Source organism: Tamandua tetradactyla, chromosome 6 (genome assembly GCF_023851605.1).
Source record: "Tamandua tetradactyla isolate mTamTet1 chromosome 6, mTamTet1.pri, whole genome shotgun sequence".
Taxonomy (NCBI): domain Eukaryota; kingdom Metazoa; phylum Chordata; class Mammalia; order Pilosa; family Myrmecophagidae; genus Tamandua; species Tamandua tetradactyla.
In genome coordinates this window covers 55,431,212-55,458,906 of record NC_135332.1, presented here as the reverse complement: position 1 = coordinate 55,458,906, position 27,695 = coordinate 55,431,212, and the positions used below count along the sequence as shown (strand labels likewise).

General features: G+C 40.7%; 1 protein-coding gene and 1 long non-coding RNA gene across 2 annotated transcripts in view; one reads left to right on the top strand and one right to left on the bottom strand.

Moving 5' to 3' along the window:
• The window catches only part of LOC143687993 (uncharacterized), a 55,750-nt gene that overhangs the window by 6,886 nt on the left and 21,169 nt on the right, over nucleotides 1–27,695 (bottom strand). The window lies entirely within an intron of this gene.
• PRPF8 (pre-mRNA processing factor 8) overlaps nucleotides 9,883–27,695 on the top strand; it is a 47,430-nt gene continuing 29,617 nt past the window's right edge. Inside the window, exons 1-24 of the mRNA XM_077165474.1 lie at nucleotides 9,883–9,992; nucleotides 10,160–10,270; nucleotides 10,774–10,942; nucleotides 11,893–12,057; nucleotides 12,142–12,360; nucleotides 12,488–12,700; nucleotides 12,820–12,945; nucleotides 13,030–13,135; nucleotides 14,074–14,264; nucleotides 14,382–14,501; nucleotides 14,591–14,780; nucleotides 14,917–15,036; nucleotides 15,140–15,274; nucleotides 15,603–15,732; nucleotides 17,826–18,022; nucleotides 18,148–18,354; nucleotides 18,484–18,647; nucleotides 18,787–18,913; nucleotides 19,045–19,237; nucleotides 19,512–19,699; nucleotides 19,852–20,090; nucleotides 20,300–20,446; nucleotides 20,634–20,844; nucleotides 21,019–21,135. Of these exons, the coding sequence (XP_077021589.1) occupies nucleotides 10,171–10,270; nucleotides 10,774–10,942; nucleotides 11,893–12,057; nucleotides 12,142–12,360; nucleotides 12,488–12,700; nucleotides 12,820–12,945; nucleotides 13,030–13,135; nucleotides 14,074–14,264; nucleotides 14,382–14,501; nucleotides 14,591–14,780; nucleotides 14,917–15,036; nucleotides 15,140–15,274; nucleotides 15,603–15,732; nucleotides 17,826–18,022; nucleotides 18,148–18,354; nucleotides 18,484–18,647; nucleotides 18,787–18,913; nucleotides 19,045–19,237; nucleotides 19,512–19,699; nucleotides 19,852–20,090; nucleotides 20,300–20,446; nucleotides 20,634–20,844; nucleotides 21,019–21,135 (3,774 nt within the window). The 5' untranslated portion in view covers nucleotides 9,883–9,992; nucleotides 10,160–10,170. The remainder of the gene's footprint in view (nucleotides 9,993–10,159; nucleotides 10,271–10,773; nucleotides 10,943–11,892; nucleotides 12,058–12,141; nucleotides 12,361–12,487; nucleotides 12,701–12,819; nucleotides 12,946–13,029; nucleotides 13,136–14,073; nucleotides 14,265–14,381; nucleotides 14,502–14,590; nucleotides 14,781–14,916; nucleotides 15,037–15,139; nucleotides 15,275–15,602; nucleotides 15,733–17,825; nucleotides 18,023–18,147; nucleotides 18,355–18,483; nucleotides 18,648–18,786; nucleotides 18,914–19,044; nucleotides 19,238–19,511; nucleotides 19,700–19,851; nucleotides 20,091–20,299; nucleotides 20,447–20,633; nucleotides 20,845–21,018; nucleotides 21,136–27,695) is intronic.

Sequence of the window (27,695 nt, the reverse complement as noted above, 5' to 3'; positions counted from 1 at the left end):
CTTAAAACTTGCCTTTCTTGATTCTTAAAAATTGTACAGAATGTTAAATGATACTGTCAGTTTTACAATCTAACAAGATTACCATTTTCTTCTGTTGGTCCAGGTAACCTTGGCACACTTTTCCTTTCTTTAGTTCTCCCTTTGACAAATATTTATAAAAGGCCTACTAAGTGCCAAGCAGTGAGCAAAAGAGCCAGAGCCCTGGCCTTGGGGAGCCTGCAGACAGGATTGTGTTAAAGTAGGAAATGGGGAAAATGAGAGTCATCCAGAGGAGAAAAACCAGAGGGGTGGGATCTAGAAACAGGTCATCCAAGTCCTGCAGCTTGAGAACAGACAGTTTGTAGAGGATGTGATTACTGCATTCTGACATCCAAGGGGTTGTCCAAAATCTAACTCAGGATCTTTCCTCCTAAACCTGCACCCTTCGCAGAATTCTCCCAGTCTGTGCCCAACACTGCCATCAACTACTGGGTGAGTAAGGAACTTAAGAGTCATCCTCGAGCCAGCCCACTCCACCTCCCACCCCATCCAAACACACCCAAGTAATCACTGAGTTCTGAATGGCTTTCACAGCCACCCTTTCCTTTCCCTCTCTGCTGCCCATCCTGATCTAGTCACCTTCACCTCTCACCTGGGTAACCTGGTCATGTCTCATTACTGTTCTCCACATAGGAACCAGTTATGGTTTTTAAAATTAATTTATCATTAAATTTTATGCATTAGGTTTTTCCAAAAAAATTTTATTAATAAAACCAATCAACATACAACACGAACATTCTTAACGTACGAACATTCTATACTTGGTGTACAATCAGTGGCTCACAATATCATCGCATAGTTGTATATTCATCACCATGGTCATTTCTCAGAATATTTATATCACTCCAGGAAAAGAAATAAAAAGAAAAAAGAAAAAACTCATACATACCATACTCCTTACCCCTCCCTCTCATTGACCACTAGTATTTCCCTCTACCCAATTTAACATTTGTTCCCCCTATTATTTATTTATTTTTAATCCATATTTTTTACTATCTGTCCATACTGTAGATAAAAGTAGCATCAGAACAAAGTTGTCACAATCACACAGTCACTTTGCAAAAGCTATGTAATTATAAAATTATTTTAAAGAAACGTTGCTACTGGAGCACAGCTCTACAGTTTCAGGCATTTCCCTCTAGCTTCTCTAATACACCTTAAACTAAAAAGGAATAACTATATAATGCGTAAGAATAACCTCCAGGATAATCTCTTGACTCTACTTGAAATCTCTCAGCCACTGACACTATATTTCATCTCATTTCTCTCTTCCCCCTTTCAGTCAAGAAGTTTTTCTCAATCCCTTGATGCTGAGTCCCAGCTCATTCTAGGATTTCTGTCCTATGTTGCCAGGAAGGTTTACACCCCTGGGAGTCATGTCCCACGTAGAGAGGGGGAGGGCAGTGAGTTTGCTTGTTGCGTTGGCTGTAGAGAGAGGCCACATCTGAGCAACAAAAGAGGTTCTCTTGGGGGTGACTCTAGGCCTAATTTTTTTTTTTAAACATAACAACATACAAACACGAACATTCTTACCATATGATCATTCCATTCTTGGTATATAATCAGTAACTCACAATATCATCACATAGTTGTATATTCATCACCATGATCACTTCTTAGAACATTTGCATCAATTCAGAAAAAGAAATAAAAAGAAAAAAGAAAAAAATTTCGTACATACCATACAACTTCCCCCTCCCCCTCACCAATCACCAGCATTTCAATCTACTAAATTTATTTTAACATTTGTTCCCCCTATTATTTATGTATTTTTAATCCACACGTTTTACTTATCTGTCCATAAGGTAGATAAAAGGAGCATCAGACACAAGGTTTTCACATTTACACAGCCACATTGTGAAAGCTCTATCATTATACAATCACTTTCAAGAAACATGGCTAGTGGAACACAGCTCTACAGTTTCAGGCAGTTCACTCCAGCCTCTCCATTACACCTTAACTAAACAGGTGATATCTATGTAAAGCATAAGAATAACCTCCAGGATAACCTCTTGACTCTGTTTGAAATCTCTCAGATAGTGACACTTCATTTTGTCTCAATCTCTTCCTCCTTTTGGTTGAGAAGTTTTTCTCAATCCTCTTAGGCCTAATTTTAAGTAGGCTTAGCCTATCCTTTGCAGGGATTGTGATCTTCTTGATGATGATTCAGTTTCATTACTGTGATTGGTTTGCTGAGGTCATCTATTTCTTCTTGAGTCTATGTTGGTTGCTCATGCTTTTCTAGGAAGTTGTTCATTTCATCTACATTATCTAGTTTATTAGCATATGGTTGCTTATAGTATCCTCTCATTGTCTCCTTTATTTCTGCAAGGTCAGTGATTATGTCCCCTCTCCCATTTCTGATTTTATTTATTTGCATCCTGTCTCTCTCTTTTTTTTTGTCAGCCTAGTTAAGGGCACCTCAATTTTACTGATTTGCTCAAAGAACTAGCTTCTAGCTTTGTTGATTCTCTCTGTTGTTTTCATGTTCTCAATTTCATTTATTTCTGCTCTGATCTTTGTTATTTCTTTCCTTCTGTTTCCACTGGGGTTAGGTTGCTGTTCTTTCTCTAGTTCCTCCAGGTGAGTATCTAATTCCTCAATTTTTGCTCTTTCTTCTTTTTTAATATAGGCACTTAACAGCAATAAATTTCCCTCTCAGCACTGCCTTTGCTGCATTCCATAAGTTTTAATACATTGTGTTTTCATTTTCCTCGAGATGAGATATTTAATGATTTCTCTTGTAATTTCTTCTTTGACTCACTGGTTGTTTAAGAGTGTTGTTTAGCCTCTGTATGTATATTTGTGAATTTTCCAGCCTTCTGCCTGTTACTGATTTCCAACTTCATTCCATTATTGTTCTACTTTGCTAGCTGCCAGAATGCAATATACTAGAAACAGTATGGCTTTTAAAAGGGGAATTAAATAAGTTGCTAGTTTATAGTTCTAAGGCCAAGAAAATGTCCCAATTAAACCAGTCTATAGAAATGTCCAATCTAAGGCATCCAGGGAAAGATACCTTGGTTCAAAAAGGCCAATGAAGTTCAGGGTTTCTCTCTCAAGTGGAAGGGCATATGGCGAACACAGTCACAGTTTCTCTCTCATCTGGAAAGACACATGGTGAACACAGTCAGGGTTCCTCTCTCATCTGGAAGGGCACATGGTGAGCATGGCATCATCTGCTCGCTTCTTCTCCTGGTTTCCTGTTTCATGAAGCTCCCTGGGAGGCATTTTCTTTCTTCAACTCCAAAGGTCGCTGGCTGGTGGACTCTGCTTCTCCTGGCTATGTCATTCTGCTCTGCTCTCTCTGAATCTCTTTCTTTCTCCAAAATGTTTCGTCTTTTATAGGACTCAAGAAACTTATCAAGACCCACCCAAATGGGTGGAGACATGGCGTCACCTAATCCAGTTTAACAACCACTCTTGATTAAATCAAATCTCCAGGGAGATGATCTGATTACAGTTTCAAACATACAGTATTGAATAGAGATTAGAAGAAACGGCTGCCTTTACAAAATGGGATCAGGATTAAAATATGGCTTTTTCCTAGGGTACATACATCATTTCAAACCACCACAATTATGATCTGAGAAAGAGTTTTGTATCATTTCAATCTTTTAAAATTTATTGAGACTTGCTTTGTGACCCAACATGTGATCTATCCTAGAGAATGATGCATGCGCACTTGGGGAAAATGTATATCCTGCTATTGTAGGGTATAGTGTTCTATAAATATCTGTTAAGTCTAGTTCATTTATTGTACTATTCAAAATCTCTATTTTCCTTATTGATCCTCTGTCTAGACATTCTATCCATTGATGAGAGTGTTGTATTGAAGTCTCCAACTATTATTGTAGAAGTGTGTACTTCTCCCTTCAATGTTGTCAGTGTGTGCCTCATTTATTTTGGGGGCACTCTGGCTTGGGGCATAAATATTTATGAGTGTTATGGCTTCCAGATGAATTGTTCCTTTTATTATTCCTTTTATTGTTCCTTCTTTGTCTCTTTTAATTGTTTTATATTTGAAGTCTAATTTGCCAGATATTAGTAAGCTACTCCCCACTTTTGTGTGAAATATTTTTTCCAACCTTTTACTTTCAACCTATTTTTGTCCTTGGGTCTAAAATCAGCCTCTTATAGACAGCATATAGTTGGGTCCTGATTTTCAGTTCATTCTGCCTGTTTATGTCTTTTTTAAAAAACTTTTTTATTGTATAATATAATATATATATATATATAGCAAAGAAAGAAAAAAGCAATAGTTTTCAAAGCACTCTTCAACAAGTAGTTACAGGACAGATCCCAGAGTTTGTCATGGGCTACCATACCATTATCTCAGATTTTTCCTTCTAGCTGCTTCAGAATATAGGAGGCTAGAAGGAATATTTTTATCATCACAATCAACTTTTTTTTCTTTTTTATGAAGAATAACATATAAAGAAAAAAGCAATAAATTTCAAAGCATAGCACAACAATTAGTTGTAGAACAGATTTCAGAGTTTGACATGGGTTACAATTCCACAATTCTAGGTTTTTACTTCTAGCAGCTCTAAGATACTGGAGACTAAAAGAAATATCAATTTAATGATTCAGCAATCATATTTGTCTTTATATTTCTGGGTAGGTAAAAACAGCAGATGTCTGCTTCAAAGGACACCATCAAGAAAGTGAAAAAGATACCCAGAATAGGAGAAAATATGTGCAAATCATATATCTGAAAAGGGACTTATATCTAGAATATATAAAGAACACTTATGACTCAATAATAAAAAAAGATAAATAATCCAGTTAAGAAATGGACAAAGGATGTGAGTAGACATTTCTCTAAAAAAGATATATAAATGGCCAATAGGTCTATAATAAGATGGTCAACATTATTGTCATTAGGGAAATGCAAAACAAAACCATAGGGAGATACTGCTTCACCGAATTCACCAAAATCACTACAATAAAAAAGACAGAAGTCAGTGGTTCCTCAGAAAGTTAAGTACAGTATTGCCTTATGACCCACTTCTACGTATACACCCAAGAGAATGGAAAGCAGGGTCTAGAACTGGTATCTGCACACTGATGTTCACTGCAGCATTATTCACAATGGCCAGAAGGTGGAAGAACCCAAGTGTCCATCAACAGATTAATGGATAAGTAAAATGTGGTATATCCATACAATGGAATAGTATTCGGTTACAAAAATGAATGAAATTCCGATACATATTAGAATCCAGGGATGAACCCTGAAGACATCATGTTGAGTGAAATAAATCAGACACATAAATACAATGTTGTATGATCTCAATTATATGAAAGAATAGAATACTCAAATTCATACAGTCAGAAATTAGATTACAGATTACCAGGGACCAGGGTGGAATGGGGAGTTAATGATTAATCGGTATAGACTTTTCATTTGGAGTGATGGAAAAATTTTGGTAATGGATGGTGGTGATGGTAGCACAGCATTGTGTTATTAACACTAATGAACTGTATATTTGAAACGGGTTAAAATGTGAAATTTTATGTTGTAATATGTTAACCCAATAAAATTTTTAAAAAGCAAACATAGAACTGTACAATAGAGATGACCCTAATGTAAGCTATGGACTCTAGTTAATAATATAATTATAATAATGTTGCTTCATCAATTGTAACAAAAGTACCACACTAATGAAAAGTGTTAATAATAGAGTGGGGCATATGGTAATTCTGCACTTTTTTCTGTAAACCTCCAACTCCTCTAAAAATAAAGTAAAATAAATAAATAAACCAGGCAATGACAAGTAATGGTGAATATATTAGTCAGGGTTCTCAAAGACAGAACCATTTATATATGTCTAACAAGTTATACATATATAAATATCAAGAGATTTATTATAGGAATTGGGTCACATGACATCTGAATTCTTTACGGCACGTTGCAAGTTGGAAGATCAATGAAGGTGAGAAGCCTCAAGTTGGGAACTTCAATGAAGGTAATGAATTATTCAGAAGCTGGCTGTCTGGAGTAGAGAGAGAAATTCTTCGGTGTGACTGCCGAAATAATCAGGTCTCGCTTTACTAAGGCCTTTTACTGATTGGATGAGGAGATTCCTCTACTTGTTGAAAGCAATCTCCATTGCTAATTGTAGATGTAACCAGCCACAGATGCAATAGATGACTAATGATATAAATCCATGAAATATCCTCACAGTAAAAATCAGACCAGTAATTGCTTGACCATATAAACTGGGCGCTATCATTCAGTTACATTGACACATGAAATTAAACATCACAGTGAAAGAGTGGAAAAACTGGAATCCTAATAATTTACTGGCAGAAATATAAAATTGTATAGCCACTTTGGAAAACAGTCTGGCAGTTCCTCGAAGATTAAACATGGAGTAACTACATGACCAAGCAATTCCACTCCTACGTATGAACCCTGTGGTAGTTAGATTCAGGTGTCAACTTGGCTAGGTGAAGGTGCCTAGTTCTACTGCTGTGGACATGAGCCAATGGCATGTGAATCTCCTCTGTTGCTGATTACATCTGCAGTCGGCTAGGAGGCGTGCCTGCTGCAATGAATGATGTTTGATTTAATTGGCTGGTGCTTAAATGAGAGAGCTCAGTGTAGCACAGCCCAAGCAGTCTATCATACCTCATCTCAGCACTTGCAGCTCAGCCCAGGCCTTTGGAGATGCAGAAAGGAATCATCCCCGGGAAAGCTGTTGGAACCCAGAGGCCTGGAGAGAAGGCCAGCAGAGATTGCCCTGTGCCTTGCCGTGTAAGAAAGAACCTCAGTTGAAAGTTAGCTGACTTTCCTCTGAAGAACTATACATCAGCTAAATAAATCCCCTCTTGTTGAAAGCCAAGCCATCTCTGTTGTGTTGCATTTCAGCAGCTAGCAAGCTAGAACAAACCCCAAGAGAAATGAAAACATATGCCCATGCAAAAACTTGTACACAAACGTTCATAACAACATTATTATTTTGGACATTGTATTCACAACAATAAAAAAGCAGAAACAATCCAAAGTTAATGTGGTATATCTGTACAATGAAATATTATTTGGTCATAAAAAGGAATGAAATACTAATACATGCTATCATAAGAATGAACCTTAAAAGCATTATGTTAAGTGAAAGAAGCCAATCACAAAAGACCACATGTTGCATGATGCTGTTATATGAACAATCCAGAATAGACAAATTTATAGAGGCAGAAAGTAGATTAGTGGTTGCCTAGGGCTGCAGGTTAGGAGTCGGGGGAGGAAATAAGAGAGACAGTGCTAAAAGATAAAAGGCTTCTTTGGGGGATGATGAAAATATTCTGGAACTAGAAAATGGTGATGATTGCACAACTCTGAATGTACTAAAGACCCACTGAATGCTACCCTTTAAATGGGTGAACTTTAAGGTTTGCACATTATATCTCAATAATGCTTTTAAAAAAATTCCCTTGTTCCCTTCGCCCAGCTTAATAACTTCTCATGCAATCATCGTACATCTATCAAAACCAGAAGATGACATCGAGACAACACTACTAAGGAAACTGCAGAATGTGCTAGGATTTTTTGGTATATACCTAGATGAGGTATTGCTGGAGTATGTGGTAGTTCTATACTTCAACTTTCTGAAGACTCCCTAAACAGTTTTCCACACTGGCTGGACCATTTTACAGTTCAACCACTGTTTAGAGCAATGCCACATAGTGAAGCTTATACAGGTGTTATAAATGTCATCACATGATAGTAATGGCAATAACAATAACAAACTTGGTAATGATGATGCCACTACCTCAGTCAGGTTGGTCTCCTCATTGTTCTCAGAACACACCAAGTTTGTACCTCTTTCTAAATTCTTACTCTAACAGTTTCCATCACCTGGCATTCCTTTTCCCTCCCCCTTTCTTTACTCCTATTAAATCATTCGCATCCCACCAACTCAGTCAAATCCCCTTTAATATTCTGCTCTCCTGTCTCTGAATTACATGAAACTCCACACCAACCAGCACTTGCCTGAACTCTCTCGCATTTTCCTCTAATTGTTTTATTGCAGACCTAAATTCCCAACTACACTGAGAAAGGGTTACATTTCTTCCATATTCTCCACCGTAAACTAGTTTGTTGACTGAGATTTAAAGTTGTTATTAGAAACAGTGCAAAGGATAGAGCAAGAGGCAGGAGATGGTGAGGAATTCAGGTAGCAGGACATAGGCAGAGCTTGAGGGACTCAAGGAACTTTTATAGGGTGTCCATTATTCACCCCATCTTATAATGAAAATCACTACCAGAGAGAGAAATGAGGATGGAGCTTGAGTGGGGGGGGAAAGATACCCAGCAATGAGTTTCCCATGGCCTCCTCTTGTTCTAACATAATTGACTAACTCCTCCTTGAGTATGTAGCACGGTGAAGTAGCCTGCCTGGAGCTCCCATCACACCTCATAGAAATTACCTGGTTTCAAGTTTGCTCTCCCTACTCTCCTGTGAACTCTGTGGGAGCTTGAGGCTGTCGGTTCCCTGGCTATATCCCCAACACTTGGGACTTTGTGACACTCAATGGTTGATGGTTAAATGAAAGAATGTAAGAACAAAGGATAGCTTGACCTGGATGGAGTTAGTACTGCATCTCAAGTCTGACTTTAAGAGAATAGATTTAAAAAAAAGTGTTTTTTTTTTAAAATTAGAACAGTTGGAGATTTACAGGAATATCATGCAGAAAGTATACAGTTTCCATATACCCCCCCTCCACACACTCAGTTTTTCCTGTTATTAACATTTTGCATTAGTGTGGTACCTTTGTTATAACTGATGAAACTATTATTATAAGTATTAAGTTGTTAACTTCAGCGCACTGTTTACATTAGGGTTCACTCTTTGCATTGAACAGTTCTATGGATTTTCATCCCTTTTCAAATACAAAATTCCCTTTTTATCCCTTTTCAAATACATAATTACGCAGTGTTAATAACACATTCAAAGTTGTTTCTCCATACCCAACATCCATTGCCAAAATTTTGTCATCACCCCAAACAGAAACTCCATACCAATTAAATTTTAACTCCCCAATCCCTTTTCTGGTAACCTATATTCTAGTTTCTGACCTTACAGATATGAATAGTCTGCTTATTTCACATAAATGAGATTATGCAATATTTGTCCTTTTATGTCTGGCTTATTTCACCTAACAGGATGTCTTCAAGGTTTATCAATGTGGTAGCAAACATCTTAACTTCATTCCTTTTTAAACTAAATAACATTTCATTGCACGTTATATCACATCTTATTTATCCATTCATTTGTTTAACCAACTCGGGTTGCTTCCAAAATCATTTGGCAACTGTGATTAATGCTGCTACAAACATCGGTGTGCAAATTTCTATTTGAGTCCCTGCTTTGAATTCTTCTGGGTATATACCTAGAAGTGGGATTGCTGGGATATATGGTAATTCTACACTTAAGTTTCTGAAGAATTGCCAAACCGTTTTCACATTGGCTGCCCCATTTTACATTCCGACAACAAAGAGCGTTCCCGTCGCTCCACAGCCCTTCCTGCAGTTGCCATTTTCCGTTTTCTTTAATAGAAGTCATTCTAATGGGTGCGAGGTGCTATCTCACTATAGTACAACAATGTGCAACTTTGACAAATTCATTACAGCTCTGCACGCTTTAGTGTCCTCTCGTTTCGCGGTCGGTCACTAGCCGCCAAGGGCCTCCGACGCATGCAGGGCGGGGCTTGCGCCTAGGCGGATTACATCTCCTCGCGTTCAAAACCTTTCCGCGCATGGCCCCGCCCCCTCGGCAGGCTATGCAACTTTAATTGGTGCTCTCTCCAATCTATCCGAGGATATCGGCGCCTATTGGATTAACTGCTAAAGCCCGGTGGCGCACTTCCCGTTTGGAACGCGGAGGGGACGCAGATTTTCCGCCATTGTGCGGCGGCAGCTACAGGAGCGGTCTGCGAGAGGGGCTGTGGGGGTGCGTGGTGGCCTGCGGGACGTGGGGTGGCATCGGGCGGAGCGGCGGGGGGGGTTGGCCCAGGAGAGACTGCAACGAGGGTAGCGGGGCCTCAGGAGCGCGTTCGGGCTTCTCTTGTTTTGGTCCTGGGCCCTGATGATTGATTTTTCTCTCCTGCCGCTCCCCAGATTCTCCCGGCATGGCCGGAGTATTTCCTTACCGAGGGCCGGGTAACCCAGTGCCCGGCCCTCTAGCACCGCTACCAGATTATATGTCAGAAGAGAAGCTGCAGGAGAAAGGTGAGGAACGTGAGCGGGGCCTGCGCGTGCGCGCCCCGAGACGTGGTGACGGGTGTGCGCGTGCGCGGAAGCGGGTTTTAGCTTGCCTTTAGATTTTGGCAGGTCAGCCTCCTCTATTGCCAGCTCCCCTATTAGCACCATTTATTTATTTATTTTTCAGTGAATCGAGTCTTTCCTAAGCGCCTACTATTGGCAGGCGCTTATCCAACCGCTAGGGATACAATAGCCATAAAGACAGTGTCCTGCCCTTAAAGGGTTTAAATTGTAGTGAGGGAATAGATGAAAAGTTTAAACTCTGTAGCATAATGTCAGGTAAGTGCAATGAAAAAAAAAAAACAGTAAGGTGACAAGTTTTAAGTGTGGGAAGTGATCAAGAGCCCTTAGATTCCCTGCTGGGTGTCCTGCCGTCCTTTGCTGGCCCTGGCAGGAGGTTACCCTAAAGCAAAAGGTGGGATAATTAGGTTTAAGGTGTGCAGTCTTTTAAACTGAAGGTACCTTTGTAGCCCGAAAATGGCAGCAATTGCAGGCGAAGCGCTATGCAGAAAAGCGAAAGTTTGGATTTGTGGATGCTCAGAAGGAAGACATGCCTCCAGAACATGTTAGGAAGATCATTCGGGACCATGGAGACATGACCAACAGGAAGTTTCGGCATGACAAAAGGGTCTACTTGGGGTAAGGAACACCCTGGAATTATTTCGTTGGCGTTTGGTTCCTTTCCTTTCTCCCTGCTCATAGGTTATAGTACTATAGAATAGATAGCTACTCTGTCATTATGGAATGGGACTCTACAATGGTAACCCATTGTGGTTACAGAATTTTCAGATTGGGATTCTGTGATAATTTTCAAATCTTCCAGTTACGTTCTTTTTTGATCTGATTTTTCTTCCTAATCTGGTGCAGAAGCTTTCATTTGTTCTATTGCTGCTAACACGTTTCTTCAGATGTCCTTCTGATTGAATGGGTGAAAGCCCAGAAAGGGTTACTTTGTTCACTTTGCCTGCACTGTAAATACACTCCTCTTGGATCAGAATTCTGAGCTTCGGGATATTTTTACCCGTGAGGATTCTGATTTCTTTTGTTTCTGTGGCCCCAAGGTGGGTGAGTACAGATACAAAGGCCTTAGCAAATCCCTGTCTCATGTGGACACAAAAATGTTAGCCACTTAATGAACTGGTCTAAGACAGCCATGGAAGTTCTGTTTATTTCAAAGAAATTTTTTGAGAACTATTATAGGGCCGTAACAGTGAATAAGGTAGTAATGATCTCTGCCTTCATGAGCTCATGGTCTAATGGCACCACAGACGTGAAACAAATGGTTATGATAAATTATGGTGACTATTATATTGTCATTTTTGGGGTTGGGGTACAGAGAATGTGAGACAGCCTGGAAGCTAGACAAGAGGGTATGATTTAGAGATACTGATAACCCAGTGTTGTGAGACTGTGAAGTTGAAGAGAAGGAGGAGCATGAGGTGAAGTTGCAGAGGGGGAGACAGTTCCTGGTCATGGGATACCTCTAAGGCAGGATTTTCTGTAGAATGTGTTACTGTGATACTGTGACTTTTGGACATAGGACTCCTTGTCATGCCTGATTACCTTCTCTTTTCTTCCTAATACTGCAGTGCCCTAAAGTACATGCCCCATGCAGTCCTCAAGCTCTTAGAGAACATGCCTATGCCTTGGGAGCAGATTCGGGATGTCCCTGTGTTGTACCACATCACTGGAGCTATTTCCTTTGTCAATGAGATTCCCTGGGTCATTGAGCCTGTCTACATATCTCAGTGGGGGTAAGAAGGGCTGGGATATGGTGTATGGGGTTGGTAGTTGGGGTCAGTGGGCAGGAACCGTTGTGTGACATTCTTGCCTTCCAGGTCAATGTGGATTATGATGCGTCGAGAAAAGAGAGACAGGAGGCATTTCAAGAGGATGCGTTTCCCCCCTTTTGACGATGAGGAGCCACCCTTGGACTATGCTGACAATATCCTAGATGTTGAGCCACTGGAAGCCATTCAGCTAGAGCTGGACCCTGAGGAGGATGCCCCTGTGTTGGACTGGTTCTATGACCACCAGCCATTGAGGGACAGCAGAAAGTGAGTGATGGTTGGAGCTATGATTCCTGTGGGAGTTCTAGAAACCCAGATGAGTATCTGGAAATGTGGTATAGATTGACTAGCTGGAATAACTCCTGACATGGGCTCCTCTTTTTTTTCCCCTTAGATATGTGAATGGCTCCACGTACCAGCGCTGGCAGTTCACACTGCCCATGATGTCCACTCTCTACCGTCTGGCCAATCAGCTCCTGACAGATTTGGTAGATGACAACTACTTCTATCTGTTTGATCTCAAGGCCTTCTTTACCTCCAAGGCACTCAATATGGCCATTCCTGGAGGCCCCAAATTTGAACCTCTTGTTCGAGACATCAACCTACAGTAAGTTGGAGAAAGTAGGAATTTTAGGTTCCTTGAGTCGATTAAAATCTACTTTTTGTCCCTACGATCCCAATGTAACTTCCGAATTAATCTGCTCACCCTTGATTTTTGTATCCTAGAGATGAAGATTGGAATGAATTCAATGATATTAACAAGATCATCATCCGGCAGCCTATTCGCACTGAATACAAGATTGCTTTTCCTTACTTGTACAACAATCTTCCACACCATGTCCACCTCACCTGGTGAGAGAGCCAGAGCACAGCTGGGACAGGAGAAGGCAGTCAGGTTGGTCAGGAGATCCTTGGCTGACTCTTATTTCGTTTTAGGTACCACACTCCTAATGTTGTGTTCATCAAAACGGAGGATCCTGATTTGCCGGCCTTCTACTTTGATCCTTTGATCAACCCAATCTCCCACAGGCACTCTGTCAAGGTGAGAAGAAGGGATACTTGATCTTGGCTCTTCAAAGAGAAACTTCCTGAGTTTGGCTGAGGTGTTACTAGATAAAAATTCGGTGGAGCTAGACCTGTTTTCCATCCTAAGCGTTCCTCTTGCACTCTTAGCTAATTTGAGAGTTCAGCAATTGACTTACACCTGGTTACTGATATACTGTTGGTTTCTGTGATGATGCATCTGGGCCTTATTGGTATTCCTCCTGGCTGCTCTCAGTAGTTTTTCCTCATCTGTTTCCATTGTGGTGGTGGTGGTCTTTTTGAATTAACTTTACTGAGATATAGTTCATATGCTATGTAATTCACCTATTTAAAGTGTACAGTTCAGTGTTTTAGTGTATATGTTCAGAGTTGTGCATCCATCACCACAGTTTTAGAACATTCACTCCCAAAAGAAGCCCTGTACCCATTAGCAGTGACTCAGTTTTTCCCAAACCCCCCAGCCCTTGGCAACCATTAATTTACTTTCCCTCCTATAGTTTTGCCTGTTCAGGGCATCTGTAAGTGGAATCATGTAATATGTGTTCTTTCGTGACTGGCTTATTTCACTTAGTTTGTTTTCGAGGTCCATCCATATGACAGTGTATTCTTCATATGAACAGATCTCAATCTCCAAGCCCAGTTTTTGGAACTTGGGCAGCTGATTGCAGTGTTTACCTCCTCTGGCACTTGGGCTCCTTAGGGAGACCTTTTGGTGGTGAGCCAGTTTGGGTGTGATGAGTTATGTGTGTTTCCTGGTTAGCCTTTGCTTGTTCTCTGTTCCCTTGGCCTCCATTGCCCTGGCCCTTCAGGGTTTCTCTTGTCAAGCAGCCCAGTTTCCATGGCAGATGTAACCACTGTGCTTGTCCCCAAAGATTTCTCTCTTATCCCAAGTCTCTGCCTGAATCTGGGCACAACCCTTGGGTATTGTTATTTCAGAGTCAGGAACCATTGCCGGATGATGATGAGGAGTTTGAGCTCCCGGAGTTTGTAGAGCCCTTCCTGAAGGACACACCTCTCTACACAGACAATACAGCCAATGGCATTGCACTGCTTTGGGCTCCACGGCCCTTCAATCTACGCTCTGGTCGTACTCGCCGGGCCCTGGACATACCCCTTGTCAAGAACTGGTAAAAACTTCTCCCTGGGAAGATGGTCATGGATATACCAACTGGGTTGGCATGCAACCTTTACCAGAATGCCTAAAAGGAGAGATTGTCTAAGCTTTGCTTGACTTGCTTTCCCAGGTATCGGGAGCATTGTCCTGCTGGGCAGCCTGTGAAGGTGAGGGTCTCCTACCAGAAGCTACTTAAGTACTATGTGCTGAATGCCCTCAAGCACAGGCCCCCTAAAGCCCAAAAGAAAAGGTAAGGTGTCCGTGGCCTCTGCCCATATTTCTTCTGTTCCAAAGATAACCGGTAGGCTAACTCTACTCTCCTTTTTATTATTATCCCAGGTATTTATTCCGTTCCTTCAAAGCCACCAAATTCTTTCAGTCCACGAAGCTGGACTGGGTGGAGGTGGGACTACAGGTTTGTCGCCAGGGCTACAACATGCTTAACCTTCTCATTCACCGTAAAAACCTCAACTACCTGCACCTGGACTACAACTTCAACCTCAAACCTGTGAAGACACTCACCACCAAGGTGCGTGCACCAGGACTGTAGGGTTGTCTTGGATTTGAGGGATGAATGAAGTTTTGCTCTGGCTCCTGACTAAGGCTTAGATCCATTCAGGGCCATTGCTCATTAATGTTCTTTCTGTTTTTGACGTCTACCCTAGGAAAGAAAGAAATCTCGCTTTGGGAATGCTTTCCATCTATGTCGAGAAGTTCTGCGTTTAACCAAGTTGGTGGTAGACAGTCATGTGCAGTATCGATTGGGCAATGTGGATGCTTTCCAGGTGAGGCTAGGTATCCATGTCCAGGTGGAGAGGCTGGCGAAAGCCTGGACTGACTCTGGGGCTGGTTCAAGCTCAAGGATTGATAGGGGCAATTGTATTGCAGCTGGCGGATGGATTGCAGTATATATTCGCTCATGTGGGGCAGCTGACGGGCATGTACCGATACAAATATAAGCTGATGCGACAAATTCGCATGTGCAAGGACTTAAAGCATCTCATCTATTATCGCTTCAACACGGTGAGACCCTGTTCCTGCAGTTTTTCCATCTGGTCCAGACTCTTTCTAAAAACATATTTGGAGAGAAGCTCTGAGGGTATCAAGTCTCCCCTCATTTTGTAAATTTCACTGTTTCCCCCCAAACCTACTTTTTAGTCCAGAGACTTAATTCCTGGTTTCTGCCCTTCAGTTTCTCATTTACCATCTGTTTCAGGTCTTGAAACCCTGGAGTTTCTTCTTATTTTCCCCTCCACTGCCACAGATACTTCTCCTGTCCCAGTTCTTCCCAATTTTCTATCATTTAGATAAGTTGCCAACTTACATTCTTAATTTCTGCTTGGAATCATAGGGTCCTGTAGGGAAGGGTCCTGGCTGTGGCTTCTGGGCTGCTGGCTGGCGGGTCTGGCTATTTTTCATGCGTGGCATCACCCCATTGTTGGAGCGATGGCTAGGCAACCTTCTGGCTCGGCAGTTTGAAGGTGAGTGGTTTTCTGTATGTCCAGCTTCTCCAATTATCATTTTAAAGGGTAGATCACATGTATTTTTACTCCATATCCTTGTTTGAGTCTCTGAGAACCCCTGCCTGTTGGACTTCCTCTGAGTCCCATTGTCAAATGAGGCTGACTTAGTGTCCTCCTTTCTTGGGCTTTTCTCTGGGGCCTTGAGGCTTTCATGGTCCTGCAGGAATAGAAATCCTCAGAAGCATAGTTGTGAGTGTCTGAGGTACCTTGCCTTTTTGTGTGTACTGGGCTCATAGATCCTTTCTTTCTTTTTTTTAGCTTTTTTTTAATTGTATATTAGCATATATGCAAAGCAAAGAAATAAAACAAAAATCATTTTCAAAGTGTTTTTAACAAATGGTTACAGGACAGATCCCATAGTTTTTCATGGGCTACTGTACAACCTCATATTTTTCCTTCTAGCTGCTCCAGAATATTGGAGGCTTTTGAGGCTTAAATACTTTTTTATCATCACAATCGATTTGTTTTTCCCTCTTTTTTTGTGTGTGTGTGTGAAAAATAACATATATACAAAAAAGCGATAAATTTCAAAACACAGCACCACAATTAGTTGTAGAACATATTTCAGAGTTTGACATTGGTTACATTTTCATAATTTTGGGTTTTTACTTCTAGCTGCTCTAAAATACTAGAGACTGAAAAAGGTCTCAGTTTAATGATTCAGCATTCATATTCATTTAAGTCCTGTCTTCTATGTGTAATCCCACCATCACCTTTGATCTTTCCATACCTCTCTTTGAGGTTGTTTGCGGTATGGCAATTCTAAATTTTTGATGTTGAAAGGGTCTGTCACTAATATGGTCTAAGGAGATGGTACTAGCTGATGTTCTGGAGAGACTGGGCCCTCTAGGTGTCAGGACTTATCTGGTGCAGGGACCCATCTGGAGGCTGTAGGTTTCTGGAAAGTTACTCTAGTGCTTGGAACCCTTGTGGAATCTCATATGTTGCCGTAGGTGTTCTTCAGGATTGGCTGGAATGGTCGTGTTTGGGGGTTGGCAGGTTATGGTACGTACTAAGGTCTACCTGAAGCTTGTGTAAGAGCAGTCTCCAGAGTAGCCTCTCTACTCTATTTGAACTTTCTCTCCCACTGATACTTTATTAATTATACTTCTTTTTTCCCTTTTGGTCAGGATGTATTGTTGATCCCATAGTGCCAAGTCTGGGTTCATCCCTGGGAGTCCTCTCCCATATCGCCAGGGAGACTTTCACCCCTGGATAGGGGGGAGGGCAATGATCTCACTTTGTAGAGTTCGGCTTAGAGAGGCTGAGGCCACATCTGAGCAACAACAGAGGTCCTCCAGAAGTAATTCTTAGGCGTTCCTGTATGTAATTTAAGCTTCTCGGCTACCTACAAAAGCTTCACAAGAGTAAGCCTCATGATTGAGGGTATAGCTTATTGATTTGGGTATGCCTAAAGTTTGACACAGTATCAGGGGGATTCCCTGATGGTAAGGTTTAATAGTTCCATATTCTTTTTCCCCTCCCTCAGGGGACTTTGCCAATACTTTTTGATTATCTGTTTAATATACTCTAGGATGATTCCAGGCGTTACAATAACCTATTACAGATTAGGACCTATTTCTTATTCTGTACTCCTGTGTTTCAGTTGTTCAAATGAGCTATACAGGTAGGTTGAGTTAGATTATGCACTACTGAAAATTTCAGTTCCAGATCAAATAAACCTTTCTTCTATTCGTCTCACAAAGAGTAAGTGTGGTTCTAAAATATAGACACTGTCTTCCTTACCCCCATGTTCTGAATTACTTTAACCCCAACCTGTCCGGCTTTGTTCTTATCTGTAAATATCAGGTTGTATATATAAAATAGCCTCTCAAAATCTTGAAATAATAATCACCACTCCGGACTTGTCTGCTCTAAAAGTTACAGTCTAGGCTCTTGTTTTCTTATAAGCATTTTTGAAAGTTTTCTGTCCCATTGATCCTTTTTTAACTTATTGATTTTATTGTAACTGAGGGTGTGAAGGGGCGTGAAGATATAGACCCTTACTAAAAGAAAGGAATCCATAACTTGGTCAATTTCATAACTTCTAGGCCGACACTCAAAGGGGGTGGCAAAGACAGTGACAAAACAGCGAGTGGAGTCACATTTTGACCTGGAGCTTCGGGCAGCTGTGATGCATGACATTCTGGACATGATGCCTGAGGGGATCAAACAGAACAAGGCCCGAACAATTCTGCAGCACCTCAGTGAAGCCTGGCGCTGCTGGAAGGCCAACATTCCCTGGAAGGTGCATTCCCCTTTCCTGGGAGGCATGCATGGCCATCTGACTGGAGTTAGGATTATTACCTCCAGATTCTCTTAGAGTGCTATCTGGCTTCCCATCACATTCTCGCCCTGCCTTTGCACTTTCAGGTCCCTGGACTGCCGACACCCATAGAGAATATGATCCTTCGTTATGTGAAGGCCAAGGCTGACTGGTGGACAAACACTGCCCACTACAACCGAGAACGGATCCGTCGTGGAGCCACTGTGGACAAGACTGTTTGCAAAAAGAACCTGGGGCGCCTCACCCGACTCTACCTGAAGGCAGAACAGGAGCGGCAGCACAACTACCTGAAGGTCAGGCAAAGTAGTCTGGCATGAGTTTTGGGAGTGGAGTGGGCAAGAGGGTGGACTTCAGAGTTGGGACTATGGTTTTCCTAGGGTGTTGGGTTATAGTGGGAAGCTAATATCGTATCCACTGTGCAGGATGGTCCTTACATCACAGCAGAGGAAGCAGTGGCAGTGTATACCACAACTGTGCATTGGTTGGAAAGCCGTAGGTTCTCGCCTATCCCATTTCCCCCACTCTCCTACAAGCATGACACCAAGTTGCTTATCTTGGCCTTGGAGCGACTCAAGGAAGCTTATAGGTAAGGAGTAGGGTAGATAGGTATCTGCTGGGAAGGTAATGGGGTAGGGAATGGAATAATTGTCTGAGTCCAAAGAAATGATTTAGCGTAGTCCTTTGTGAGTTTGGCTTCCCGTTCACCTTTCCTGTTGCTTTGTTAGTGTGAAGTCTCGGTTAAACCAGTCTCAAAGGGAGGAGCTTGGTCTGATTGAACAAGCCTACGACAACCCCCATGAGGCATTGTCCCGCATCAAGCGTCACCTCCTCACACAGAGAGCCTTTAAAGAAGTGAGTGAGATGCATCCACCCCCTCGCCCCCCATTTTCCTCTTTTGCTTGGCTTTTATTTATGTTACCAAGAGTGGCGGGTTGCCTCTGGTGATTGGTGGATTGGTGTGAGCCAGCTTCCCTGTCCCACAGGTGGGCATTGAGTTCATGGATCTCTATAGTCATCTAGTGCCAGTATATGATGTGGAGCCCTTGGAGAAGATAACTGATGCCTACCTGGACCAGTATCTGTGGTATGAAGCCGACAAGCGCCGCCTTTTCCCACCCTGGATCAAGCCTGCTGACACAGAACCACCCCCTCTGCTTGTTTACAAGTGGTGCCAAGGTAAATCCTTTCTGGAATTGCCCCCTGAGGAAGAGGGGTAGTTGGTGTCCTCAAAGTTCTCAGCCAGGTGACATGATTAATTTAATTTTCTTGTTACATGGTGACAAGGAAATAGCATTGAAGTTAAACTGAGCAAAGCTGGCATGCCTACCAATCCAGATGAATAAATAGAGTGGCAGTGGAATTGAGTTATGGAATATGGTGGTGGCTGCTATAGGCAGTAGGTCCTGAGGAATTACTGACTTGCTGGAAACCTCTGTTGCGTACTCCATAGGCATCAATAATCTGCAGGATGTGTGGGAGACAAGTGAGGGCGAATGCAATGTCATGCTGGAATCACGCTTTGAGAAGATGTATGAAAAGATCGACTTGACCCTGCTTAATAGACTGCTGCGACTCATTGTGGACCACAACATAGCTGACTATATGACAGCTAAGAACAATGTTGTCATCAACTACAAGGTGTCTGTGGGGGCAGGGTAACAAGAAGTTTGGGGGGAAGTGTCTGGCTCATGAATTTAGGATTTGCCGAGGGGAGGAGAAAAGAGGATGGGTCTTGGAGAAGCCTGAGACATGGCCCTGGATTGTTAAGAGTCATCGCTTTTTCTTTTTAGGACATGAATCATACAAATTCATATGGAATCATCAGAGGCCTGCAGTTTGCCTCATTCATTGTGCAATACTATGGTCTGGTGATGGATTTGCTTGTACTGGGACTGCACCGGGCCAGTGAGATGGCTGGACCCCCTCAGATGCCAAATGACTTTCTCAGTTTCCAGGACATAGCCACTGAGGCTGCCCATCCCATCCGTCTCTTTTGCAGATATATTGATCGCATCCATATTTTCTTTAGGTGAGGGCTTCCATGGCTTCTCTCTGAGGCGTATGCACTACCTCTAAGGGCGACTCTTCTTCCTTGGTTGGTTTGTGCTGGGGTTGGGCCTCTAGAATGGTATGGAGTCCTGTGAGTAGGGTATGAGGGTCTTCTGTTTTCGAAGCTTTAAGTTTTTCATGGGGTCCCAGTGTATTTGGTTCTCAGCAAATGCACCTTGCCTGGTATAGGTTCACAGCAGACGAAGCTCGGGACCTGATCCAGCGTTACCTGACAGAGCACCCTGACCCCAACAACGAAAACATTGTCGGGTATAATAACAAGAAGTGCTGGCCCCGAGATGCTCGCATGCGCCTCATGAAGCACGATGTCAACTTGTGAGTCTAATAAGTTGGGGTGTGGGAACTAGGACATCAGCCTAAGGGACTCCAAGAGCAGTTATGAGAAGTTGTGAAATTATTCCCCTGTGGGAGGAGTGTAGCTCTGTGGGGATGTGATCATCCTGGCCTTTGAAGGGCAGTTCTTCCCAGGAGACTGATGTAACCAAGTGTTCTTTGTGGGCAGAGGTCGAGCAGTGTTCTGGGACATCAAGAACCGTCTGCCACGGTCAGTGACTACAGTGCAGTGGGAGAACAGCTTTGTGTCCGTGTACAGTAAGGACAACCCGAACTTGTTATTCAACATGTGTGGCTTTGAGTGCCGCATCCTGCCTAAATGCCGTACCAGCTATGAGGAGTTCACCCACAAGGATGGGGTCTGGAATCTACAGAATGAGGTATGGTCTGGGGAGGGACTAGGAATAGCATTACCACCCTTGTACCTCCAGGGTATATGGGGTTGAGGAACAGAGTTGAGCCTTATTGGTTGTGTAAGGCTCAGTGGTGGTCAGAATTGGTCTTTACTACTGTTGCAGTTCCAGAGACAAGTTAACCTTGACCTTGTGGTTTAGGTTACTAAGGAGCGGACAGCTCAGTGTTTCCTGCGGGTGGACGATGAGTCAATGCAGCGCTTCCACAACCGTGTGCGTCAAATTCTGATGGCCTCTGGCTCCACCACTTTCACTAAGGTACATAAGGCCCTTGTCCCAGTTTCCCTTGTGTCTTCTTCAGCTAACATTCCTTTCTGGGTTGCTCTCCTTTCTTCCCAGCTTATCTCAGTGTAAATTTATGGTGTAGCATGTAGAGTGTCATGTCAACTCATGGTTATTTTGTGAGAGTATCCCATAAGAATTCTGCAGCTTACTGTACAGTGGCGATGACTCTAAATTAAACAACAGAGTAGAAGTTGGATTCTTTAAGCAAAATGCATCAATATCGCATCTTTCCAGTAGCTTATTGTCCAAGCTTGTAGCTCACCCTTTTTGTCTTCCCAGCGTTTCTTGTAAAGGTTATTCCCAGTTATTTTTATTCTATGTTTTAAACCCCCTTTTATTTTTGCAGTGGATATTTTTTGGTCATTACTTTTTAAAATGTTTTTTGTGAAATATACAAAAAAAGGAGCAATGATTTTTGAAGTACATTATAACAGGTAATTACAAAACCGAGTTCAGAGTTTGCTATGGGTTACCATTCCATATTTTCAGATTTTTCCTTTTTAGCTCCAAAACACTGGAAGCTAAAAGAAATACCGTTACAGTGATTCAACAGTCATACTTGTTTGTTAAATCCTGCCTTCTCTGTTATGACTCCTTCTCCCTTAATCCTACTCCCAGACTACTGGGGTCTTTGGGTTAAGCCCATTCTAACTTTTTCATGTTGAAAAGAGGTGTCAACAATATAGGATAAGGGAATCGAATTAATTGATTGTCTTGAAGAAGTTGGCCCCAATTGGTTTCAGGACTTACCTGGCCTTGGAACCCTCTGGAAGTTATAGGTTTCAGGAAAGTAAACTTAGTACATGAAAATTCTGTAGAGTCTCAGTTAGAGCCCTAGTTGTTCTTTGTGGTTAACAGAAATGATGTTTGTTGGAATTTGGCAGATGGTGGCAATTAGCAGCGTCTAGCTGATGCTTGCATAAGAGTAGTCTTCGAAATAGCCTCTCAATTCCAATTGACTCTCTTAGCCACTGATATCTTACTTTGTTACATTTCTTTTCCCCTTGTAGTCTGGAAGGCAGTTTTGATCCCTTGGTGTCAGGGTCAGGCTCATCCCTGGGAATCATGTCCCCTATTGTCAAGGAGACTTTCACCCCTGAATGTCATGTCCCACATAGGGGGGAGGGTACTGATTGTACTTGCAGAGTTGGGCTTAGAGAGAGAGAGAGGCTGCATTTGAGCAACCAAAGAGGTTTACAGGAAGCAAATCTTAGGCATAATTATAGGTGGTTTTAGTTTCTCCGCTCCAGAAATAAGTTTTGTAAGGGCAAGCTTCAAAATCAAGAACTTCTTGGGAGTCCCTAATATTTGAGAGAGTAATGGGTTGCCCAGGTGGAAAAATTTACTATCTCTTTATTTTTTCTCCAGATCCTCAAGGGACTGTATCAAAACTTTTTAATTTTCAGCCCCCCATAGTTGGGGAATGTTTCTGGATATTGCATTAAGCTATACAGAATTAGAAGGCCTCGTTCCCATTCTGGGCTCCATGAGTTTGTGTTATCTAAATGAGCTGTCCAGACAGGTTGATTAGATTATGTGTTGCAGAAAATTTGGGTTCTAGGCACAATAAACCTTTCTGCTTTTGGTCTCATATAATATGTGAAGCTTTAGAGTGCATATGCTATCATCTTTTTCTGTTTTGTGATAATTTTTTATGTACAGGACACTGCTCTGTACATCAGTAGAGACATTTATAATCAGGGCACTACTCTTTAGCATAGCATCATGTCTATGTTAAAGAGGGCAAACAATTATTTCTACATTAATGGTTATTTTTTAGTATGTTGTTATATTAAATGTGGTAAAATGAACATAAAAATCATTTTAATTATATAATTCTTGGACATTAAGGACGTTGACAGTACTTCGTAACTTCCACCACTTTCTGTTTCTGAACTGTTTTCATCAACCCATGCCAAAACTTATAGTCATTCTCAATAACTCCCTATTTTTTACTTCCCTCAGCCCTGGTAACCATTATTCTGCTTTCTATCTCTATGAATAAGTTTATTCTCAGTCAAATAATAGAGTTTGATTATTTTGTACAAGATAAATCATGTGATTTTTGTCCTTTTGGGTCTGGTTTATTTCACTCAACATATCTTAAAGATTCATCCATGTTGTGGCATGTGTTAGGATTTCACTTCTTTTTATGGCTGAATAATACTCCGTTGTATGGATATATCACATTTTGCTCTCCATTCTTCTTTTGTTGGATCCTTGGGTTGCTTCTACCTTTTGGTTGTTGAGAATAATGCTGTGATGAACATTGGTGTAGAAATATCTGTCCAAGCTCCTGCTTTGAATTATTTGGGGCATATACCTAGGAATGGAATTGCCAGATCATATGGCAATTAATTAAATTAATTGAATTTCTGAGAAACTGCCAAACCTTTTTCCACAGTGGTTGTACTATTTTATACCAACAGTGTACAGGTGTTCCTATTTCTCTGCATCTTTGCTAACACTTTTTAAATTTTTTTAATAGCCATCATGGTGGGTATGAAGTAGTATCTCAATTTGCATTTCTCTCTTGGCTAATGATATTGAGCATCTTTTCATATACTTATTGGCCATTAGAATATCTTCTTTAGAGAAATGACTAATCATATCTTTGACCAGTTTTTTTTTTTTTTTTTTTTTTTTTTTTTTTTAAAGGAAAGACAGAGAGAAGGAAGGAAGGATAGAAGGAAGGAAGGAAGGAAGAAAGGGAAACATTTTTAAACATTTTCTTGTTTTTATTGTATTCTGTTTCTCCGTTTTTGTTACATGGGCTGGGGCCGGGAATCGAACCGAGGTCCTCCGGCATAGCAGGCAAGCACTTTGCCCGCTGAGCCACCGCGGCCCGCCCTGACCAGTTTTTAATTGAGTTGTTTTGTTGAGTTCCTTATATAGTCTGGATTTAAACTCTTACCAGATATGGTCTTAAACTAGTTTGACTTAGTACTTTTTTGTTTTGTTTTGTTTTGTTTTTTTTTTGTTTTTTTTTTTTTATTAATTAAAAAAAGAATTAACAAAACAATTAGAAATCATTCCAATCTACATGTACAATCAGTAATTCTTAATAACATCACATAGTTGCATATTCATCATTTCTTAGTACATTTGCATCGATTTAGAAAAAGAAATAAAAAGACAACAGAATAAGAATTAAAACAATAATAGAAAGAAAAAAACAAAAAAAACAAAAACAAAAAACCTATACCTCACATGCAGCTTCATTCAGTGTTTTAACATAATTGCATTACAATTGGGTAGTATTGTGCTGTCCATTTCTGAGTTTTTATATCCAGTCCCGTTGTACAGTCTGTATCCCTTCATCTCCAATTATCCCTTCTCTTTTTTTTTTTTTTTTTAATTAACGGAGAAAAAGAAATTAACCCAACATTTAGAGATCATACCATTCTACACATGCAATCATTAATTCTTAACATCATCACATAGATGCATGATCATCATTTCTTAGTACATTTGCATTGGTTTAGAAGAACTAGCAACATAACCGAAAAAGATATAGAATGTTAATATAGAGAAAAAAATAAAAGTAATAATAGTAAAATCAAAACAAAACAACACAAAACAAAACAAAAACCTATAGCTCAGATGCAGCTTCATTCAGTGTTTTAACATGATTACTTTACAATTAGGTATTATTGTGCTGTCCATTTTTGAGTTTTTGTATCTAGTCCTGTTGCACAGTCTGTATCCCTTCAGCTCCAATTACCAATTATCTTACCCTGTTTCTAACTCCTGCTGGACTCTGTTACCAATGACATATTCCAAGTTTATTGTTGAATGTCGGTTCACATCAGTGGGACCATACAGTATTTGTCCTTTAGTTTTTGGCTAGACTCACTCAGCATAATGTTCTCTAGGTCCATCCATGTTATTACATGCTTCATAAATTTATTCTGTCTTAAAGCTGCATAATATTCCATCGTATGTATATACCACAGTTTGTTTAGCCACTCGTCTGTTGATGGACATTTTGGCTGTTTCCATCTCTTTGCGATTGTAAATAACGCTGCTATAAACATTGGTGTGAAAATGTCCGTTTGTGTCTTTGCCCTTAAGTCCTCTGAGTAGATACCTAGCAATGGTATTGCTGGGTCGTATGGCAATTCTATATTCAGCTTTTTGAGGAACCGCCAAACTGCCTTCCACAGTGGTTGCACCATTTGACATTCCCACCAACAGTGGATAAGTGTGCCTCTTTCTCCTCATCCTCTCCAGCACTTGTTATTTTCTGTTTTGTTGATAATGGCCATTCTGGTGGGTGTGAGATGATACCTCATTGTGGTTTTGATTTGCATTTCTCTAATGGCCAGGGACATTGAGCATCTCTTCGTGTGCCTTTTGGCCATTTGTATTTCCTCTTCTGAGAGTTGTCTGTTCAAGTCTTTTTCCCATTTTGTAATTGGGTTGGCTGTCTTTTTGTTGTTGAGTTGGACGATCTCTTTATAAATTCTGGATACTAGACCTTTATCTGATATGTCGTTTCCAAATATTGTCTCCCATTGTGTAGGCTGTCTTTCTACTTTCTTGATGAAGTTCTTTGATGCACAAAAGTGTTTAATTTTGAGGAGCTCCCATTTATTTATTTCCTTCTTCAGTGCTCTTGTTTTAGGTTTAAGGTCCATAAAACCGCCTCCAATTGTAAGTTTCATAAGATATCTCCCTACATTTTCCTCTAACTGTTTTATGGTCTTAGACCTAATGTTTAGATCTTTGATCCATTTTGAGTTAACTTTTGTATAGGGTGTGAGATACGGGTCTTCTTTCATTCTTTTGCATATGGGTATCCAGTTCTCTAGGCACCATTTATTGAAGAGACTGTTCTGTCCCAGGTGAGTTGGCTTGACTGCCTTATCAAAGATCAAGTGTCCATAGATGAGAGTGTCTATATCTGAGCACTCTATTTGATTCCATTGGTCGATATATCTATCTTTATGCCAATACCATGCTGTTTTGACCACTGTGGCTTCATAATATGCCTTAAAGTCCGGCATCGCGAGACCTCCAGCTTCGTTTTTTTTCCTCAAGATGTTTTTAGCAATTCGGGGCACCCTGCCCTTCCAGATAAATTTGCTTATTGGTTTTTCTATTTCTGAAAAATAAGTTGTTGGGATTTTGATTGGTATTGCATTGAATCTGTAAATCAATTTAGGTAGGATTGACATCTTAACTATATTTAGTCTTTCAATCCATGAACACGGTATGCCCTTCCATCTATTTAGGTCTTCTGTGATTTCTTTTAACAGTTTTTTGTAGTTTTCTTTGTATAGGTCTTTTGTCTCTTTAGTTAAATTTATTCCTAGGTATTTTATTCTTTTAGTTGCAATTGTAAATGGGATTCGTTTCTTGATTTCCCCCTCAGTTTGTTCATTACTAGTGTATAGAAATGCTACAGATTTTTGAATGTTGATCTTGTAACCTGCTACTTTGCTGTACTCATTTATTAGCTCTAGTAGTTTTGTTGTGGATTTTTCCGGGTTTTCGACGTATAGTATCATATCACTGCAAACAGTGATAGTTTTACTTCTTCCTTTCCAAATTTGATGCCTTGTATTTCTTTTTCTTGTCTAATTGCTCTGGCTAGAACCTCCAACACAATGTTGAATAATAGTGGTGATAATGGACATCCTTGTCTTGTTCCTGATCTTAGGGGGAAAGTTTTCAATTTTTCCCCATTGAGGATGATATTAGCTGTGGGTTTTTCATATATTCCCTCTATCATTTTAAGGAAGTTCCCTGTATTCCTATCTTTTGAAGTGTTTTCAACAGGAAAGGATGTTGAATCTTGTCAAATGCCTTCTCTGCATCAATTGAGATGATCATGTGATTTTTCTGCTTTGATTTGTTGATATGGTGTATTACATTAATTGATTTTCTTATGTTGAACCATCCTTGCATACCTGGGATGAATCCTACTTGGTCATGATGTATAATTCTTTTAATGTGTTGTTGGATACGATTTGCTAGAATTTTATTGAGGATTTTTGCATCTATATTCATTAGAGAGATTGGTCTGTAGTTTTCTTTTTTTGTAATATCTTTGCCTGGTTTTGGTATGAGGGTGATGTTGGCTTCATAGAATGAATTAGGTAGTTTTCCCTCCACTTTGATTTTTTTTGAAGAGTTTGAGGAGAGTTGGTACTAATTCTTTCTGGAATGTTTGATAGAATTCACATGTGAAGCTGTCTGGTCCTGGACTTTTCTCTTTAGGAAGCTTTTGAATGACTGATTCACTTTCTTTACTTGTGATTGGTTTGTTGAGGTCATCTATTTCTTCTTGAGTCAAAGTTGGTTGTTCATGTCTTTCCAGGAACCTGTCCATTTCGTCTAAATTGTTGTATTTATTAGCGTAAAGTTGTTCATAGTATCCTGTTATTACCTCCTTTATTTCTGTGAGGTCAGTGGTTATGTCTCCTCTTCCATTTCTGATCTTATTTATTTGCATCCTGTCTCTTCTCCTTTTTGTCAATCTTGATAAGAGCCCATCAATCTTATTGATTTTCTCATAGAACCAACTT